Source organism: Caretta caretta, chromosome 5 (genome assembly GCF_965140235.1).
Source record: "Caretta caretta isolate rCarCar2 chromosome 5, rCarCar1.hap1, whole genome shotgun sequence".
Lineage (NCBI taxonomy): Eukaryota > Metazoa > Chordata > Testudines > Cheloniidae > Caretta > Caretta caretta.
This window is the reverse complement of record NC_134210.1, coordinates 97,081,360-97,103,283: the sequence shown is the minus strand read 5'-3', so window position 1 is coordinate 97,103,283 and position 21,924 is coordinate 97,081,360. Positions and strand designations below refer to the sequence as shown.

The following is a 21,924-nucleotide window of genomic DNA, read 5'->3' as shown; positions in this document are numbered from 1 at the left end:
TAAATAAGGGCTTTTAAAATGGATTTCAGTGCGCGTGTGTATGTGTTCTGCTTATTTAAATCAAGATTTTATTAAGCAATTTGAAATTACAGGCATAAAAATATGGTAACTAGTTAACAGATCTAGCAGAGGGGCTGTTCTTTTCCATTAAAGAAGCAATAGTAGCCATTTGCCAAGAGGTAAATTGCCATTCATATGGACCATTCAGTTCCTCAGCTATACACAACCAGCTATGGAGCAGAAATACTTGATGGACAAGACTTGGCAAGCTTTTGCTGAGTTTTATTTGAAAGGGACAGAGTTTTTTGCACATCTTTGTAAAGTACAATTCAGGCCCTTCTGAAGCTCTTATTTTTTGACTTTGGACAAACTCTCTTTGACGGGGGCAGCATTGGGAATCACCTTTTGTTACAGCTTTCCACAGAAAACACATAGTACTCCTTTAATCTTCTGTGACATGCTTTACTTTTTGATCCTTATCTCCCTGTGTAGTTTTTGTCCAGTCTATGGATGCCTAATGTATTTTATAAATGTGACTGGTTACTTCTACCTGCTGTACTTCGTTTCAAAATTTTCAGAATCAAGTCGTTATCGTTAAATAAAAGAATATGAATTATCTCAGTGACGAGAACTTAACTGAGACAGTGTGATGGAAATTCCTGTTGTTGCTTAGTGGCAATTGTGATAACTTCTGGCTTTTGTTTTGTTTAAAGATGTGATGCCAGCTGCTTGGAATGCAGTGGTCAAGGAGACAAAAACTGTACAACTTGTCCAAATGGCTATATCTTAGATACCGGGGTCTGTGTAATTGGAACAGTCTGTAAGGATGGTGAGTATTATTATTTTTCTCAAAAATACTCCTTTTGTTGGCATCAAAGTTAACTTAATTGTTCCATGTTTTGTGTTGGTTTGGCTTCTTGAAGTATTTCTAGATGATTGTTAATTGATTATTTAAATGATTATTTCTAAATTATTATTTTGTTATATTTTCAGATTTATACATGGGGCAAATATATAATATGGATTATTTTTGTTTCACAGACCCCATTCTTTTCTTTCACAGACCCCATTCTGAGCTTTAGCCCATGATTTCCACCTCATTTGTTTTGTAATGGGCATTTCCTTAGAAAGATTTTTCTTGTGACTATCTTAATGCACTCTTAACTGAAAGATTCATCTGTGTCTGATTTGCCCTTCTAAACTGTAAAGATGTTGACAACTAATGTGATGTTAACTCTCAATAACCTTAATTGAATTATGTGAATGAATAGCAAGGGAAATAGAGACAATTTGAAAATATTGTACCATCTTCATAATGGAGATTTTGGCATTCTCTAAGCAATTTGTTGCATTTAATACAGCATTGCTCTAACTGCATATTATTAGCTTCATTACTATATTATTTAAAGCAACAAAGTGTGTTAACAGTTAAAGAGATAACAGGGTCCTTTTCCTGAAGGTGTTACTACCTAAGGTCATTGCAGGTACGGTCCAATTCAACAAGTGAGATCATTTCAGAACAGAAGCTTAGTGTTACACACAGTGGGGCAAATATCTGACAAAGCAAATATAGTAAGAACTAATGATGATTCTGGGGCCCATTTAGCTCCCATTTAAGTCAAATTAGCATTTTACCATTGATTCAATGGAAGCAGGATTGGACCCATAGTGCTTCTTTGGACATTTATAGATCATGTTAGTCAGTTTACACTTTCAAGTCAGATAAAGCTAGCAGTAAAAGGAAAATTAAAGTCGTGTACTCACAGTATCCTCTTGCATATCAGCAATATGTTGCAATACCTGTTGGGTCTGGTACTGCTTCGGCTAACATATGTCCTCATTTATACCTGTGCAGCCTCAATGAGTTTGCACAGATGGGCATCACTGAGGGCAGAATTTTGTTTCTTGTACTTTTCATGGATTGTTATTGATGTTGAGCTGAAAAAGAAAGGAGCTTAGGCAAAGTAAATTTCATTAGAAATACTCTTTTGTGTGAACATGATTATACCAGCCTCTCACTTTCCGTGACTGTTTCACACCATGCTTTTTGTGAAAAATATTATGTACACACACACAAGTGCTTTCCTCTGCCCACTTGTACAAATTAGAGTAGCGTCTGCGGATACAAAAACAAAATGGTACAAGACCAACATGCACAGAAATAACTAAGTCATCATTTTATTGGCATATGGCTCAATCCTTCCAGAAGCTGAGAAGTCTGAGGAAGTACTGAGCACTCTCCACTCCCATTGAAGTCAGCAGGCATTGAGAAGGTGCTCATGCAAATGGTGTTATTTTTATTACAGTAGCCTAGGAGGACAAACACAGAAGTAATAATGTTACTTATAATTTTCAAAGAAGGAGGATCTTATATTACCGGCAGGGGATCAAGAAGCATTGGTTGCTTGTCAGACTTACAAAGGTTCAATTTCTGTTTAGAATGTTTTATTCTCTTTCTGTGATATGACTATTATATCCTTTTGATTCATAATAACTCAGAAAAAATCCTTCACTGTATTTATCACTGTTTTCTAATTATTCTTTTTCTAATCTTTTTTTTTTCTCTTTCACAAATGGATACCAATCACTCCCTGTCGGACAACACAATATTTCTTCTTGAAAAAAAAAAATGTTGTTGACTGAAATTCCTTTTGATGGACCAAATTTCCTACTTGCTACCTGCTCCTGAATGGTCTCTTCCATCAAATCTGCCTGTCTGACCAATTAAACCTTCCTCCGTTGTACACCATGCTCTTCAAATCCTCAACTTGCCCCCTCCCTCTATCGCTGACCTCCGGAAGCAACGGAAGAATCTTGGGCCGAGGGAGGATTCTGTATGCTAGTGAAAAAGAACAATCTGTGTCAAAGGAAAGTACTTCAGCAACTGTGTTGCAGAACATGTACACACAAAGGGTGAACTGGTACCTCCCAGAATCCTCTTGCTCCTGTAGACTTATAGATTAATCCATATTATTAAAAAAAAGAAAAAAGAAAAAAAAAGCAAGCCACCTCTTTCTCTCTCTCTCTCTCCTCTTTGTCAGGGGAGACGGTGAACTGTTTGTTGGAACTTTAATGGAAAAAACTACAACAAGCCTACCTTTCATAACTGGGTGTTTAGAGCTAAGCATCCGGGATCACAGTCAGTATTGTGTGACCAAAGCATTGATGCCAAAATTAACATTAAAGTAATTATTTGATTTCCTGTCAACCTTAGGATTATCCCTGTTTTTGATGGTCCTTTTTCTTCCTTTCCCTTTTTTTTTTCCTGCTTGTTTCCCCTTCAAGATGTTTAAAGAGTGTTTCAAGAATACGACACAAGTTTACATGGATTAAAACAAAACAAAAACAAAAAAATACTCGCATCAGTCTTTTTTTGTGCTTATATATTGTCACGGGGAACTTAAGAAAACCAGCCCTTGAGGGAATTAAAAACATCTTTATATGTGGGACTATGTTCTGCATCCTTTGTATCAGTATTAAAAATAAATTAAAAAGTGATCAATTCCACACATATTTCTTACTTTGTGTCCTATGCTGTGTGCTGTTTTTTGCATCATGCAGTATTTACATACATTTTGCTTCTCCACCCCAGTTATATAGATCTGGTTATTAGACAGTTAGCTTCTTAACTGCTATTCTGGGATTTTAATTTCTTTCTTTAAATTGTCAAAGCTATTTGGAATAAAATGTAACATTCCAATAACACCTAAGTTTTGACAAGGGCATTCTTCCTATTGTGAACAAATTGTCTTCACTACCCATCAGATCCAGCGGGGATCAATTTATCGCGTCTAGTCCAGACGTGATAAATCGACCCCCGAGTGCTCTCCCGTCAACTCCTGTACTCCAGCGCCGTGAGAGGTGCAGGCAGAGTCGACGGGGGAGTGACAGCTGTCGACTCACTGCGGTGGAGACACCACAGTAAGTCGATCTTAAGTACATCGACTTCAGCTACATTATTCACGTAGTTGAAGTTGCGTAACGTAGATCGATTCCCGCCCCCCCTCGTGTAGACCACGGCTTAGGTGTTGCTATTTGGAATAAAATGTAACATTCCAATAACACCTACGTTTTGACAAGGGCATTCTTCCTATTGTGAACAAATTCCAAAAGGAGCTGGTCCTCTTATTTTTCATGAATGAAAGTATTTTGTAAACTCAAGTCTGTAGCACACAGGTACCACTTAAGTAGTAGTTGTATAATCTTATCTTGTATTTTAGCAAACAGGGGGCCCAATCCTGCAAACGTGTACCACTAGTCACAGTACTAATACGTAGATTTCAGTGATACTACATCCAGAAGTAGGTGTTTACAGGACCGGGCCCTATAACTGGAACTGATACACTGGGTCAAATTCAACCCTTGGAGTAACTACATTTAGATCAATACATTTACATCAAGAGACGATGTCTATCCAGTTTGGATTTTGTGTAATAATATCCCTCTTGGTAGTCTGGGCCTTAAGCTGCTCTTAATCAACAATGGTATAAATTGGGACTAACCCCAGTGAAGCCAGTTTAAGTGAGAGAGGAATAGGGCTCCTGTGTTTCCTTTTCTAGTTACACATCATTCCCAGTCAACATATTTTTATATGTTCCTATTAGCATATTTTTAGACACACATTAATTAGGTGAAATGTAGTAAATTAAATTTCAAAGATATTGATTTGATTAAGGGCTTTTCTTCACTACAGAGCTAAATTGGCATAATGGCTTCGATTTAGCAGGTCTAGTGAAGACATGCTCAATCGATGGGAGAGCGCTCTTCCATCGATTTCTCTACTGCACCACAATGAGAGGTGGAAGCAATGTCGGTGGGAGAGCATCTCCCGTCGACATAGAGAAGTGTGGACCCTGCGGTAAGTAGATCTAAGCTACATTGACTTGAGTTACACTACTAACATAACTCAAATTGCATAGCTTAGATTGACCAGCAGCGGTAGTGTAGACCTGGCCTAAAACAAGTCTTCCTTCTGTACAAAAGTAATCTGGGTGCGACGATCAGTGACACACAAATGGAAAATGGAAAACATTTCTGTAAAAACATATATCGTAGAAACAGAACTTCTAGACTTCCCTTTTTTCAATATGAAATCTGTCCCTAAATTTTACAAATGTAAGCACTGGTGCCAGTAGAAACAATATGTTCCTTTTCCCAGAGAACAGCTGAATTCCTACAGACATCCCATTTTCTATGATAGTAAAAGAACTGTGACGTTCCTTTGGTGTTCATTAAATTTCCTGCTAAACATTCAAAGTCATGACGACTTTATTTGTGCTAGTTTAACTACTAGTCTGTTACGTCCTTATTACTCTAATAACATTATTAACTAGAACATAATGCTTTCAAAGTTTAAGTTAATATTATATATTATATATAAATATATATATATATATTCATAATTGAGATATAATTATGTAATGGATTGTAAAGAATTTGTTTGGATACTTACAAATGTCTCTAACACTATTATAGAGAAGAAATTAATATCTTTGTTTTCTTTTTAAAATACTGACACATTGTTAAATCCAAATCCATTTTTACTGAAAAATACTGTACATGTGTAAAATGTTCAGTTGTTATTTGTAAAATAGAGTAGTACTGTTGTAATTGATACTGGCCAAAATCAATGTTATTCCATATTTTATTTTTTCTATTAAATTAACCTAAGTTCCTGTTGCTTTGGTCTGGAAACACATGTTGATGATTGTTGATATGTAAAGTATCTCGCGTTAGGAGAGGAAGGTAATTTTTATGTTAAAAAACAGTTTGATATCACATATAAGTCATTGCGACAAAGTGGGGGAGGGGGTTGGTTTTTGTTTTTAGTGAATGTATTGACGTTTTGAAAAGCAGTGGTATTTATCATGGCAGAAACACCTGTTTTTGATGGAGGTTACTTTTTGTGCTGTAGAAACACAACTGAAGCTGAATTCTGATGCAGAATAGCTTCGACTTCTTCTGATCCATAACAGTAATTATCAGACCAGTTTCTTTCATATTTAGGATTAAAACCCAGATCCATACCTACCTAATTGCCGAGGTGGTTAGGAATAGATTAGGGTAAGACATTACGTTTCCCGTTAGGCAGCCAGAGGTGTCCATTGTGCAATGGATTGCTGATCTCCATTATTTCCCAGTGCATAGATGTCAGTACCACAAAAGCACTGCATTAGGCCCTGTGCTTATAAATGACTGTTCGCAGGCAGATTGCTGCACCCGTGAAGACCCTCACTGAAGTCACCAGGCCTCCACATGGAGGCAGCATTCCAATGGTACAGGTTTGGAGCCTTTATTGATGTTAATTGATATCTTTGTTGAGCATCTCAGCTGAGAGATGAAGAACTGAATGGGCTTGGAGATTGAATGACCTTTCATCCACAGGTCTTCAGAGTCAGTGAGGGCAGTCTGAGGAAGCCTGCACTTCAGCTGCCCAATCAGAGTATGTTCTGTAGTGGTTTTCAATCCAGTACCTTTTGCTAGCTCTAAAACCACTTAAAAATAAAGGGCTAGATCAGCGATCACACTCTCCCCGCTGCTCCTGGGAGAGCGTGAACTTCAGCCTGTTGCAGCGTACACCCCTTCTCCCCCCCTCCAACACGCTGGTATAATTACTCTATAAGCACACTGGGGAGACAGTCACAGGGCCACCCACTGCCTGCCTTCTCGCCCACCTGTGCCAGGGAGGGACATAGTCACGCTGCACAGGAAGTGGCAAAAATGGCCCAAGGAAGAATGTGTGCGCAGTACGCCCCACCACTCCCTTGCATGAGCATGCAACACAGGCCACAATCTGGCCCAAAGAAAATCAGTTGATACCTTAGTTGTTTGTTGCATGAAGAACTTCTGCACTCTGCTTCCATTTTCATCTTTCTATTGTTGATACTGTTGCTGGGCATTTCACCAATTTGGTTGTGTTGCATTCTCAACATATTGTCCTCTGCGAGGAGAGCATGCAAAAAGTGATAGTACAGTCATGTTAATATTGGCCAAATAGCTTTTCCAGAACGCATATCTTTAAACACTAAGCTGTAGAGCAGGGATCGGCAATCTTTGCCATGCGGCCCATCAGGGAAAGCCACTGGCAGGCTGGGATGGTTTGTTTACCTGCAGCGTCTGCAGGTTCGGGTGATCGCAGATCCCACTGGCCGCAATTTGCTGTTCCAGGCCAATGGGGGCTGCGGGAAGTGGTGCAGGCCAGGCCCCCTCTTTCTGCAGCCCCTATTGGCCTGGGACGGCAAACCGCGGCCAGTGGGAGCTGCAATTGGCCAAACCTGCGGGCACTGCAGGTAAACAAACCGTCCCGGCCTGCCAGTGGCTTTCCCTGACGGACCGCATGCGAAAGGTTGCCGATCCCTACTGTAGAGCCTCTCAGACAGGCAACTGCTGAACTGAGTCTTACTCCTGAATGTAATACTTTGTAGCATAAAGTTGGAGCATTAGCCAGCCATCTTTCATTGATGTGTCTAGTAATGGAATCCAGTGTTTTATAAGCATTGTTATTACAGAGTTTTAGAGGAGGCTGGCCAGCATTCTAGCCCACCCAACTCACATGATAATCCATATACCTGTAGTCCCGTTGTAGCTAATGAGATTAATCATGAGTGAGTTCTGCAGAAATGGGCCCTAAATTTGCCAAGAAAGTATCTTCCTTTGCTATGTAATTTTTTTCTCACGACACGATCAGTCCTCCTTCTGCTTCATTTGTGAGGAGTTGCTCTTCAATATTTGAGATCCAGTACTAATAATGAGTACATGATAGATACAGACAAACCACTTCATTGAAGTTCAGAAACTTTGTTACATGGAGCAGTTTACCCCTTTTCTCCATCCTGCCTGCTGAAGAACATATCTGCCTTTATTTATATCACAGTTCAAAAAGTGGCAACAGAGATTTTTTAACAATCATACTTTACTTAAGCCATTTCACAACTATGATAAAACGTGTGCTTGTCTCCCTCCCTGTTCAAAAAGGCTCATGGTGACTTCCCATTGACCTCAGTGGGGATTAAGAATGTGCTTAAGTGCCTTCCTAAATTGGAGCCTGGGAGATAATGAGGCCTATCGAACTGTGATCCAGAAAGAGTCTCACAGAATAACCAACATATCTCAGGAGAACAGGCAGAATTTCAATGAGCTATTAAACTAGTAAGTACAACTGCCCAGTACGGAAAGGCTCCGTTTTTTTTAAATGAAAGATTTAATTATTTTTTGTAACAGCGTTACAAGCTTGACCCGTCTTCTCGCTGTACACCACCACCTCAAAAAATACACCCTCAGCATTTTTCTGAGCAACAAAGACTGCCTGGTGAGTGGGAAAAGTGACTGTAAGGGGTATGTAGAGATAAGTCTGCGTCCAGAGTGCATTCATCCTCAGCAGTACCAATGCACCTTATTTTTGATCCCGTCTACTTACACCGGAAGTTGACACTGGAAAGTTCTCTTTTTTTTTTTTCTAAAAAGTTTTGCAGGCTCCCTCTCTTTGGGGAACAATGTATTGTAACAAAAAACTATTTTGATGAACATGTTAAAAAATCATGGAAACATGTATCCATTCTTAACCCTGCAAAAGAGAAACAACTTGGAAGTTTCAACATTTTGCACAACACTGTTTTCCTGGTTTTTGACCAGTTCAGTTTACCACCCGCCAAGAATACTGGTGTGGGAAGGGCTTCCTTTCCTCCTCTACGGATGAAAGCATCATTACTTAGCAAATTGCTATATGCTCGCAACTGAGCCTTGTTAATGTGCCAACAGCTGCTTACTAGGGTCATGTCCATCTATTTGGTGCATATGCTGCCATCACCAACAAACGTTATATGCCAAATGTAACCACATCTCTATTCTCCACCTCTGCACTGGCCAACAGAGCAGGACTTGGACCTATGATGTCCTGGAAAATTTTGGTTAGGTCCAGGGCACCTAGAGCACAGCAATATTGGGCCTCTCACCTGGGTTTGAGTCAAGCCCATTATTTTAAAAGGACCCGTTTCTGAAACCCTCATACTGAGTATCCCAGCAAAATCAATGGGATTGCTCATGAATGTGTTACTCTGTGCTGGTAAAGGTAGCAGAATCAGTTCCATACTCAGTTACACATGTACTATAGTTAGCAGATACTAGAAGGAGTTTGTCTCTGGATCACCACAATATCTATTCCCCAATAAGGAAGTGAAGTTTCACTTCTGCTATGTGAAATGCAGACAAGGGAGTGAACGCTGTAGAAAGAACTCCCAAGTATTTAAAAGGAGGTCTCTTCAGTCAGCAGCAAACGCTGCACCTTCATATAGTGCCAGGCATTTTCTTTTTGTTTCATTTCTTGAGTATCTCATGGACTCACTGCCAGATCTGGGGGTGGTTGGTTATGGATCAAGCCCACATTCACAATTATTAATTTATTGCCATCTTTACAGAGTGTAAGATGGATTTCATGAAGGTTTTTATGGAAAAACAACATCACATTTCAAGGCTGGCCTTTTCCCACTGTACTCCATGGAACATCGCTTTTCTTTCATTTTGGAGATGTATAACACTGTTATTGTAAAAGCAGTATACATACTGACAAGATCACACCAATTATGGAGAGCAACTCCTGTGTGCTGGGAACTCCTTGTGTAGCTAGTTTACCTCAAGTTCCTATCCACTTGTTTGGAGAACTTTATTCACCCATTGGCCAAAACCACTCACAGTTCCTTTCCTTTTGGAAGTAATGTAACAGAGGCAATAACCAGGCCCGCTGACTGGGGGGCAAAAGGGGGCCATTGCCATGGGGCCTGGACAATTTTAAAGGGCCCGGGGGCCAGTGTAGGCGGCCGACCTCCCTGGGGACAGCCCTGGGACCCGGAATTTCTGTCAGTGGGCCTGGCAAAAACCAACACGTGGATCCATTCCAACCCCTTTAGCCTTTGTCAACTACTCACTAGGCAGGGACAGATCCACTCTAGCATTATAAGGAACAGCTAGTGGGAGCTGACAACTAAGGGATGACCCAATACAATTTGTTAACCGCAACAATAAAACTGGTAAAAAAATTATCCATCATCCATCCTTCCATCACCATACTATCTGAGCACCAAAAGATCTCAATACCCGACTGTGCTAACTCACATAATGAAGACACAGTTAAAACAATTCTTCCCCTCTTAGTTCCACATTAGGAACCTCCTGCATTTGGTGGTGGTGGTGGCCAATGCATTTGTGCTGTTTGAGCTTATAATGTGAGTCTTGGTCTCCATCATAAGGGGTCTGTGGAGAGGAACATGAGGTTCTCTCAGTCTCCAACCCACTTCTCATTAGTTTTAGCAGTAGCTCAGGACTCCTCTCAAGTGACCGACGGATGTGCTGACTCAATGGAGGAAAACACATTTTGGGTTGTTATTACCAATGGTAATTTAAAAACTGATTTTTTAAAAATTATGGCAAATATCTGAGCTCTTTGGTGGAAGGACTATCTTTTCACATATTAGCACTGTGCCTAACAGAATAGGGCACCAATCCCTGATTGGAGACTGTGGGCACTACCATAGACAAATAATAAATAGCAGTGAGAATAAACTTCAAGCTGTTTTGGCAAAAGGACAGATACAGCAGATGTACATGTGTTTATTCAGAGGAGACAAGAATTGAGGGTTATGCAAAATACTGCAGTTGACAAAGCCTTTCTTCTCTACATCCTGCTTCAAGTCCAACCTGAAGCATTATGTGATCTCTGCTAAACCTGAAACAGAAGACCCTTACATCCTATAATCACCACATCTAACTCTGCACAAAGCATCTTTGCTGGGGGAATGGAATCCCTGGTCTGTTCTGACCCCCAAGGATGATTGGATCACCAGAAGGGAATTGGGAGCTGAGGTTCCATTTTTTCAGTCTTACTAAAAGTCAGTGGGACTTGCTACCTCAGTTGCTTTTGAAAACAAGACTGCCATGTAGGCACATTTGAAAATTCACCCCAAAGCTTAAACACTTACGGATCCCTCACTCAGATTTGTGCACCCTCCCCTGTACACCCAGAGCGTTTTCCCAAATCCCAGTGCAACCGATCCCATGCTTAGATTCAGAGGCAACTTGATTACAGTGTACAAGTACCAGCCCAGGGAGAAAAATACTGGGTTCTAACAGGCTCTTCAATCAAGCAAATAACAGCATAACAAGAACCACTGGCTGGAAGCTGAACCCAGCCAAATGCCATTTAGAAATTAGGCACAAATTTTTGATAGGGCGATTAACCATTGGAACAGACTGCTAGGTGAGTGCTGGATTCTCAGCCCTTGCTGTCTTGAGATCAAAATTGGATGCTTTGGCCAAACACAAGTTATTGGGCTCACTACAGAGTAACGAGGTGAAATTGAATGGTATGTGATATACAAGAGGCCAAACTAGCCGACCTAATGTTCCTTTCTGGCCTTAAACTCTATGAAACTCTATGCTTCCTTCAAATTCATTATCTGCCCCAAAGCCCACCAATGCTGAGCCCTGCCTCTAGCAATGAAGCTGCTGTCACCAAGCCCTCAGTAATGTGGGGTTTTTTTTAAATAAAATTGCTCTAAGGACCCAATCCTTTGAGTCACTTCCTCATGCTGCATTCTCTCAACTCCTAGTGAAGTTAGGGGAAGATGGTTTGGTGGATATAACACTCAGAAGACACCAGAAGGGTTCAGTTCTGGGGTTAACTACAGACTTCTTATATGACCATGGGCCATTCACTTAATCATGCCAGTTCCCCCATCTGTAATACTGATCACAATACCTCCAAACCTCAAAAGGGGGTTGTGAGAATAAAATTAATTAAAGATTGTCAGGTGCTGCAATACTACGGTAAGGAGGGCTGGGTAAGTGCTCAGCCAGAATGACTTTCGGGGCAGTATTCACCATCTTGAGGAATCAGACAGTAAATTAGCATCATACTTTGGGCCTCCCAGTGCATTTTCTGTTGTGTATCTGGGCAGGGCTATGACCTACTGTGTATTTTACAGCATCACCTGCACTGGTGGTAAATATTACTAAAATAACAGCAATCAAAATAATTTATGCAAGACAAACTCGAAAAAAGCAGTTTTTACATGGTAAGGGTAAGGGTACACTGGCTAGAGCAGTGGCCTGGGACTCAGGAGACCTGGGTTCTAATACCCAAATCTGCCACAGACCTGCTAGGTGACCTTGAGCAAGACACTTCCCCTCTCTGTGCCTCAGGTTTCCCATCTGTGAAAAGGGGATAATGGTGCTTATTCTCCTTTTCAAAACACTTTTTGATCTGCTGATGAAAAGTGCTATACAAGAACTAAGTATTATTAATTATGTATTGTATGTATTACTGTAGTGCTTATTATTAATTATAACAATACTATAAACAATTAAAGCCATATTTTGCAACCTGCCAAAATCCAAATGTTGAATGCAGTATGCGCCAAAGATCTCAAATGAGGGATACAAAGCATTATTCACAGAGGAAACTTAACATGCAGTGGGTTTCATGCCCTTAATATAACTAACTTCTGTTATAAGCCCAGTTTCATGGTTTTGTTGTGATTATGTAAATAATTTTCAGCAATGAAAGTGGCAGCTGAGGGGAACGCCCTGTTTGCACGGAACAGGGCTAATCTTTGGGTGTGGCTACACTGTAATGAAACACCTGTGGCTGGCCCATGTCAGCTGGTTCGGGCTGTGGGGCTGTAAAATTGCAGGGCAGATGTTTGGGCTCGTGCTGGAACCTGAGCTCTGGCACTTTCTCCACTCTCAGAGCTCAGGCTCCAGCTCAAGCCTGAACATCTATTCTGCAATTTTACAGCTCTGCGGCCATGGGTGTTTGAGTCCAGTGTAGACACACCCTTTGGGACGAAAAAGGAGTGATTTCCTTTGAAATGAGGTACAGTGGAAAAGTATGTTTAAAGGTGGTAAAATTACTTTTTAAAATGATCTAGTGTTATTTCCCAGTTACATGCATGACATGGATACCTTGCAGAATAAAGTAAAAGGGTGCAGGTTTTGCAGGTCGTCAGCTAGCTACCAATGTCTGAAGGGGGAGGAAGGGTTACACACTTTTTAGCCCTAGGCAAATACGTCAAGTTAACAAATAGTTCTGTAGTATAGTTTAAAAATCTTCTTTCAGCATTTCAGCATTAACTATTTTAATTTCCACAGAAAAAAATGCATTGTATTAATGTTTAATGACAGTTCTACAACCATAGCTGTGACTTGTGAAATCAGAGGCCCAGAACATAGGCAATTTCTGGTGTTCACTCTTATAATAGTGTGTTTTAAGAGGCTGCAAATTAAAGATTAAGCTAGCAAAGGACTGGCCTTCAACTGGCACTAATCCAGGGCAGCTGAAATGAATTACAGCACTTCAGATGGAGGAAGTAACAAAGAAATAACAAAGGCCTTTTAAAACTCACCACTGATGCCATGTGGGGAGGGTTTGGAAGGGGGGTATTCTGAGGTATATGAATTAGTGGCTCCAGACTGAGTGATCCTATACAGGACACAGAGTCTATCACTGTTGCCAAATAAAGTGAATTTAACAGAGATGAAGAAACAACAAAAAGCTTTCAGAATATAAATTACAACCAAAACAACAATATCAGATAAGGAATGATTTAATTCAAGGGTAACATCTACTGACGGATGCTACAACCATGAGAAATCATGAGCACCCTCCCAAGCAATGAGCCATCAGAATCTTCAATGTGGAATGTGCATGTATTCTAGTGTTGCCTAGTTATTTTATAGCATCAAACATTGTGCTTACAAACATCACATAAAATACACAGAAGACAGAACCTGACCCTAAGGAACGTGGTTATTTTTTATATCAAGTTTCTGTTGGGAAAAGTATCTGTTTATCAGCCATATTCTGAAAAAGTCATTTGTACGGATGTGCTTCCGTATCATAACACCTTTACACTATAGTAATCTAAAAATGGGATTGCTAATTGTGGGAATACAGTGTTTGTGAAGTGGACTGTAATCTAGTGAGTACACCACTGGCCTGAAAGTCAGGAGATAAAGGCTTTAATTCCGGCTCTGTCATTATTTGACCTAGGGCAAATCATATAACCTATCTATGCCTCACTTTCTCTCTGTAAAGGCATAATAGTATTTACAGGGTGCAGTGAGGACTAATTAATGAAGGCCAAATTTTATCTCAGTTACACAAGTGTGAATGCACAAAACTGTACTCAATTCAATGTTAAATGGTTAGTTTATCACATCTTTATCATCACCCCATTATATGATATATATATTTATGGGCCAGATCCTGAGCTGGTGTAAATCAGCACACCTCAGATAACTTCAGTGGATCTATGCCAATTTACACCAGCTGAAGATCTCACTTACACAGTCTAGAGAGATTATATAAACAGAGGGATACCCATCCAAATAGGCACATATAAATATGCTAAAGTCCTTTGAGATCTATGGCTGAAAAGCAGCATAGAAGTGTTAATATATAAATTCTGTGTCTGTACGTACTCACACACAGAGAGACGCCTAAATATTTTGGTTACCTCTGGGACTTGCAAAGAAAAGGTGCTTAAAAACAAAGGGGGCGTTGTTGTTTTGCTTTATATATATAGAAAACCTCAATATTTTCTTTCACGGCTGGAAAAAGGAAGAACAATAGCTAAAAACATGCTAACAATTCCTGTAAATCCCAGATTATTTGCAAAAACAGTGTATTTTTAATAGAGAATTCAAAGGGATCCTGCAGACTTTGTAAAACATGTCTGCAGAATTCCTCATGGATAGAGATCTCACTGTCTGGGCATTTTATATATGCCTGCTGCCCTTACTCCAAATGAGAAGGATGTTAGTTCATAAATCATCCCAGTGATTTCTCCTATATAAAAAAATGAGTGGCTAATATGTCTGGAGTGAGAGGGAATAGATATTTGTATATTAACATTATTTTATGGCTTGTCTACATGGTGTGGTAATGCCCTACATTAACTGGGTAGACCCTGCTGGTGTGCACTAAAGGTTCCCTAGCGTGCCTTAACATAATAGCTTTTCTACCTCCCTTCCTGACATTGCTCCTTCATACAGTCCCCGGCCCCTCCCGCCCACTGTGGAGGACTCAGCAAAACAGAGACAGCCAAAACCAAAAGACACTCCACTCTTCTGTGTCCTAAGTCCCACAATGCACATGCACAGCCCAAGTTTCAAGGCAGCAATGCAAGTGGGAAGAATTCTCCACCTAGGGGTATCCACAGAATTTGCAGGCTTCATTTACCTCCCAGGGCGCACTGCCCAGACCATATCCTCAGCTAAATCAGTTGCTAAAGAAAGAATCAGCAGATAGTAAATTCAGTCAAATATCTGTACGTGACTAGCATAGATTACCTGCTAACCAAATAACATAGGCACATTTATTTAATCTAGGGCCTTATAAAACAGTTCAATGGATAGATTCACTGCCCCCACACAGTGCTTAATACACACACGGCTGGCATGTCACTTGCCAAAGGACTCTAGCTACTCTACGAGTTATGGGGAGCATAGATAGGCAGCACGGTAACCATGTCTTAATGAGCACCCAATAAACAAAAGGACATGTCATGTATTACAGCACCACGCAGCAGCAGCTATAGTCTCGCTGCCCAAAGAGGATGAGATTTTCAAAGTCACTGAGAGGACTGGGACACCCAGTTCTCTTTAATTTTAAAGGTAATTGGGTGTCTACATCCCTAAGCAAGTGTAGGTCTCCAGGAGGCACAGAACCGAAGGAACAGTCCAAGAGGAAAGGTAAGGGGGACAAAGAGGACCATTATGCACTCCTGATTTTGGGCTGGTCCAGGCTTTAGCTTATAGAAACCCGTCCCTGGCTACCTATGAGTTGCAAAGCAGTCTTCTAGGATCTCTTGTGGTGGCACAGGCTATGAATATGACCTTAGCACATGCCTTACACTGGGACTTGTAAACTGGCAGTGTAAGAATACTGTATCAGCACCAAAGGGATTCACCCGGAGTTTGCTGCAGCCCATTAATGTGTCCTTTATAGGTGGCATCTTTCTGCAACCACTTTGAATGTGTTTCTGCTAAAGAGATAAAATAGCACCAAATACACAACATGCCATGTTTCTGAACAATCATAGTAAACATGGGAGACTCAAGAGGACTCAGTCTGATCTCATACTGGTGAGAATCAGGAATGACTCCACTGACATCTGATGAAAAGCACTAGGTATTAAATCTATGGAGTTACCTCGGGGCAAAATGAGCTAAGTGAAATCAGAATCAAACCCCAACATTTTCAGAAGAAATTACTTTATTTGCGGTTATGTCGTCCACAAGAATGATAAGACATAATCAATTCTGGGTGCCTTTAGTTGCTTGAGGTTTGCCTTTCAGATTTAGCACCAAAATGTTTATGGAGCTACTACAGTGGTTCGCATGTTAGAAATAGCAAAGGCAGGCAGGCAGCTGAATGGTTGTGATGTATCTCGTATCGACCAGATGGTTGCCAAACAGTGCAATGTAGTGCACCTGAACTACTTCAAAATCCCATCTGCTGTCTGGACTCACTCCTCATGCATCCCACACACAACTGGAGCAGAGGCTCAAACGGTTACCCTTCATGCAGTGTCCTTTAATCTAGTTCTCCAGAGTGCACCAGAATAGAGGCCCCCCCTGTAACCAGAAGCTGAGCCAATAGGAGCTGGCTCAACCACTAACAGGCATTCTTCATAAGACTCAAGCAGACTCAAAGAAAACAAGTCATTGGGCTCATCATTCCGAAAGACACAGTGCGCCCAGGGCACAAGCAGTGGGTTGCCTGTTGACACAACTGAGAACTGCCGGTTTCAGAAATTCAAAAAACTTTGATGTCTAATTCTTTTCAATTAGCAACATATTGGACAAAGTTTTTTATTTGATCTGTGGGTCTTAAGTAAACGATTGGGTTTTGTTTGCCAGGGGAATATGCCGAGCGTGTGGATCGGTGTCTGTTCTGTGCAGCATCCTGTTCTAAGTGCACAGGACCAACTCAGAATGACTGTATCGGCTGTGCAATCACAAGGTAAGTGATTGTTGTTGTTATTTATTTACATTGTGGTAGCAGGTAGAAGCCCCAGTCAGGATCTGAGTCCCACTCTACTCATAAAAACAGACTAATTAACCCGATGAGGTGAATCAAGTGAGTATGACAAACAAAATTAGAGCAAGGAAGGAGAACAAAGGTGGCACAAATGAAACCAATTGCTTGCACAGCTGCTCAACCAGATGGGCCCTGAGGGAAGAAAATCTTTTTTCCTTAAATCAGTGAAATCAGCTAACCCTGACTGACATACAGGCAAACCATAACTGTTGGTAGTAGGTTTTGGCCTCTAACATGCCACAAAGGGGACAGGCTGACCCTGATCAGTGACAGACAGGGTATGTCTACACTGCAATTTAAAACCCATGGCTGGCCAGTGCCAACAGATGCGGGTTCATGGGGCTTGGGCTAAAGGTCTGTTTAATTGCAATGTAGATGTCTGGGCTTGGGCTGAAGCCCAGACTCTAGGACCCTGAAGGAGGAGGAGGAGGGTCCCAGAGCCCAGCCCCAGCCAGAGCCCAAACATCTACACCACAATTAAACAGCCCCTTAGCCTGATCCCCACAAGCCGAAGTCAGCTGGCACAAGTTAGCCGCAGGTGTCCAATTGCAGTGTAGACAATATCTTCAGACACTCGGAGTCCATTTTTTGACTTGCCACATCTGCATTGGTTTTCATGACACGTATTTGATTTATATGGTAACCTGGTATGAGATCAATTACCATACAGGGCCTGAAGGGATTATTGTCTAACTAAGACATAATTATTTATTTAAAATATATCTAAATATTTCCTTACTAGAGCAGGTCCTGAACTAAATCCCAACCTGAACCACTGCTCAAACTTTGGGAAAGTTTGAATCTAATATGAATTCTGCAGCTCAGGGTCACCTCTGCTATTTATACAAGGGAGCTATTATAGCCTCTTGTTTTAAATTCCATGTTCTTCCAATAGAGAAGTTGTAGCCTTGATTCTGCACTCACATTAGTTTTGCTCGGGTGTAACTGCACTGATCTCAGTGGAGTTACTCCATTTTTACACTGGTGTGAGACCAGAATAATCTCCTATAAGCTTTTTCCATGGCATAAGAACACACCAAAAAAAACAAGTAAACATACAATTTATAACACCAGTGTCTACGACAAGACCTCTGAAATAACAAGAAACACCAAGTAGCGGTACAGGGTCAATTCATCCTTAAAGCAACTCTACTGCCTTTAGGTGGGTTATACCTCGGATTAATTTGGCTCAGTGTGTCCGGCCAGAGTGTCAGGCTCAGAGCTGAAGTTCTATGCTTCTTCTGGGTGGTAAACTGGAACCTCTGTGTTACTGTAACACAGATTTTTGTGTGGGAGGGGAGGTTTGCTTGTTTATTATTCCATGATAAAAGGTACAAGGTTTGTTACAATAATAACAAACAACACAAAACCCCCTAAATGTTCCAGGCTGTAATGATCAAGCTCCTCTCTTCCTTGAGTCTCCATGGCCTTTGGGAGGCTATGATCATAACCAGAGTTTTAGCTGCCTCCTATTTGGCTTCAAGCAGAATTTATCAGTCTTGTGTGGAGCTAGAAGGCTAGACATTTATTCCACCTCTGTCCCCAATTTTGGGATTCTAGAATATACACGTTGGTCATTTGCAGAGGTACTTTTCCTTACACAGGTTACACTACATAATACAACTGGAGAAGAGGGGAGTTAAGCTCCAAAGCTCTTATTTCACCGTAACAAGTCCCTCACCAGTTTTTGCTTTTTCTTTTTACATCTAGGGCTTCCAAAGAGAGTCAGTTTTTTTTCCCTTCTGTCTGTCATAAAAGATCTACTAAGAAAATACAAAAATAAAAAGAAACAACAAAAACAAAAATAGATAAAAGAAAAATCCAAATGGAAACTATAGGGGGGAAAATAGCTCCAGTGGATACTATTTGTAATGTATTGGAAATAGACCTATTTAAGTCTCAGTCTCAGAGTCCTATGGTTCTAAATGTTTCACACTGAAGAGTGTAATGAATGGCACTCTAATACAGACTAAAATTCAGGAGAGATGATCTCCTACAGCAGGATTCTTTTTCTTTTCTACAAAGGATGAAAAGATTGGGTTTTTTCCTTCTGAAGTCCTATGAAAATGAGAACACTGAACATCCCCATTCTCTGTGGGAAATCTGCTCGAGGCATTGTTCCCTTGTTCGGAAACCCAGGATGCTATTATCTGTTTTTAATGCATCAGGGAAATTTGGTTTTTCCCAGCCAAACAATTTAGTTCTCAATTAAAAAAACAACTTCTCCTCCCTTTCTAAATCTGTATATTCCGTGATCTGTTGAGCTCAGGATCAGGATCTGAGCTGTCAGCTTCTATCATGAGGACTACACCGTGACCAGGGCAAGAGAGGGTCTCTCTTTACTGGGCTAGCTTTGTTGATAAAAATCAGTCTTAGTCTCCTGAACAGAGATAAAGTCTACTGGATGCCACATGTAGGTATGCGAGTCTCTCTCTCTCCAACCATCTGGAGTTCTTAACTCTTCCCCATTGATCCTATATGTTTGTTCCTAAACTTTTTCAAAGAAAGCATTCCGGGAACTGCTTATTTATGGGGCACTCCTGGAGAACTATTTTGCACTGAGTGAGCAAACCAGTGGCATAGCTAGGAGTGGAAATTTGGGTGGACCCTGACTTTCAGGTGGACGGGCAATGACAGACTGTGCTAGCTCAGCTTCTCCCCCAATGACACGCCCTCTTCCTAGCCCTGGTACCCCCAGACACAGGGCTCCACCTGCCGAGCTGGGCATGCACATGGGGTAGCTCAGAAAATGGCAAGGCAGAGTTGCCAGAGCGTAGCTTTCTGAAGGGCGGGTGCCATGCAAAATTCCCTTGGTTTCATTAGCAATGCAATGCTCTGGTCATATTCTTCCAAGTTTTGCTACAGGCCTCTTCACATTTCACATAACTAAGATGTTGGAACCAATCAGAGGCAAAGATACGAGTACACACTACCCAATTTGTGTCCACAAAGCAGTGGTTTTGCCATCACAGCCATGTTTGTCCATCCCCACAAGTATCAACATTGCAAATCAGGGTACTTTTGAGATGATTTCTAACTAAAAGACCATTTGACAAATTGTCCTCAAATTCTGCAGAAACAATCTCCCTTCAGAACAAATCTGGATGATTGTCACACCAAACCAGGGGTGAAAGTAAAACGCAGCTCTTACCAGTATGGGGCCACTCTGCCCCCCCAAAGGTCGTGGCCTTGGGCGGAAGGGGCGGGGCTGGGGGTCAGTGTCCCCCAACCAGTCCATCTGTGCTCCCTGGCCCGCGTCGCCCGGGGCTCCAGCGGCAATTTAAAGGGCCCAGGGCTCTGGCCAGCACTGCTGCAGTAACGGTAGCGCCGGTCAGAGCCCTGGGCCCTTTTAAATTGCAGCCCCGGGGCAGCTACTTCTTTTGCCCCCCCCCCCATCAGCAGCTGGGGGCTGAGGGGGCAAAAGGGGCAGCGATGTTAAAGCTTTAATATCGGTGCCCTTTTTGCGCCCCCCCATCCGCGGCCCTGCTGGGTCGTCACTGCCCCTTTTGCGGCTCGCTCCCCCCCCCCCCCCAATGACTTTAAAGTCAGTGTTACGGGCCGGTACTGGCGGCTACATTTTACCGGTGCGCCGTACCGGCCCATACCCCCTTACTTTCACCCCTGCACAAAACCAAAATTACAGGGGCACAAAGTAGGGCTCTATAATAGAACTTGGTTGCTATCATAATATGGAGAAACTACTGTCCTGAAATCAGTGCTAAGAAAGTAAGGAGTCAATCCTTAATTGTCCTTTTAAACACATATCAAGATCGGGCTCTACATATATAAATGCCAGTCCAGTCAAGGACTTGAGCACAGAAGTGCATGAGGCCATACAGAGTCCTCTCCATTATTTTCCTTAGCTGTATTTAAGACATCTTGAGGTTCTAGCCCACTTCTTCAACTTTTTCTTTCATATATATTTCTCCATATTTATTCATAGGCCACATCATTATAATATGTATCCTTTCCCCTTATTAAGATTAAAACCATTAAAAATAAAATAATTGCATACCTGAGCCAGTTATGTTGCTACTACATTCACTCAGTTCTTTCAGACTCATCAACAAAGTTTTGGAGAAGAGGAGTCATTAGCCAGCAATAAAAAGTATTTAACAATAACCCTCATAGGATTCAACAATAATCCTCATATGGGGACAGCCCCTTCAGCCCCAATCCTGTGAAGATTTACACAAATGTTTAACTTTATGCACTTTGAATAGTCCCATGGGCAGTTCAAAGCAAATCTTTAAAGTGAAACAAATAGAAAGCTTTGACAGAGGCCTAGATTTTTTCACAGATAACTTCTGTGACAGAAACATGTTCTTGGCTTCTTTTTAACAGACATAAGGAACATTTCAGAGCTTGTGGTACAGAGACATCAAGATAAGTGATTTTCTGTGGGGAAAAAAAGTCAAACTCAAATCTGAAGTATAAGATTGAAGTTAAAGGCTTAGCTGGCCTCCCACTTTATCTTACCAAATATTGTAAAGAAAATCAAAGGGAAATGAAAAGCAATGTGCAAAGAATATAAGTAATAAATATAACTGGGTGAGAGTGGACGTTTTCTTTGTTTTTTTTAAAGATGAAGAGACAGCTATAGACTTTAATTGTGGTATTTTGCCTCTCTCTACCACCACAGATTTTTTGATGATGGACAGTGTGTGCTGCAATGCCCCAAAGGGAAATTTGAATTTAACAACCAATGCCATTTGTGCCATCATACCTGTAGAGCTTGCAGTGGAAGTGAACCAAACAAATGTACTGCTTGTGGTACAGGTAAGTCAGATTTCTCCTTACAACTCTTTCCTTCGCCTCTTAGTTTCTCT

At 41.2% G+C, this 21,924-nt stretch overlaps 1 protein-coding gene across 3 annotated transcripts in view; it reads left to right on the top strand.

Annotated features, from left to right (window-relative positions):
• LOC125637150 (proprotein convertase subtilisin/kexin type 5) overlaps positions 1-21,924 on the top strand; it is a 305,277-nt gene that overhangs the window by 230,692 nt on the left and 52,661 nt on the right. Inside the window, exons 20-22 of one of the 3 annotated variants that reach the window (XM_075128725.1) lie at positions 714-829; positions 16,915-17,017; positions 21,738-21,874. In XM_075128725.1, the coding sequence (XP_074984826.1) occupies positions 714-829; positions 16,915-17,017; positions 21,738-21,874 (356 nt within the window). The other 2 variants (XM_075128726.1, XM_075128727.1) reach the window with 2 other exon arrangements.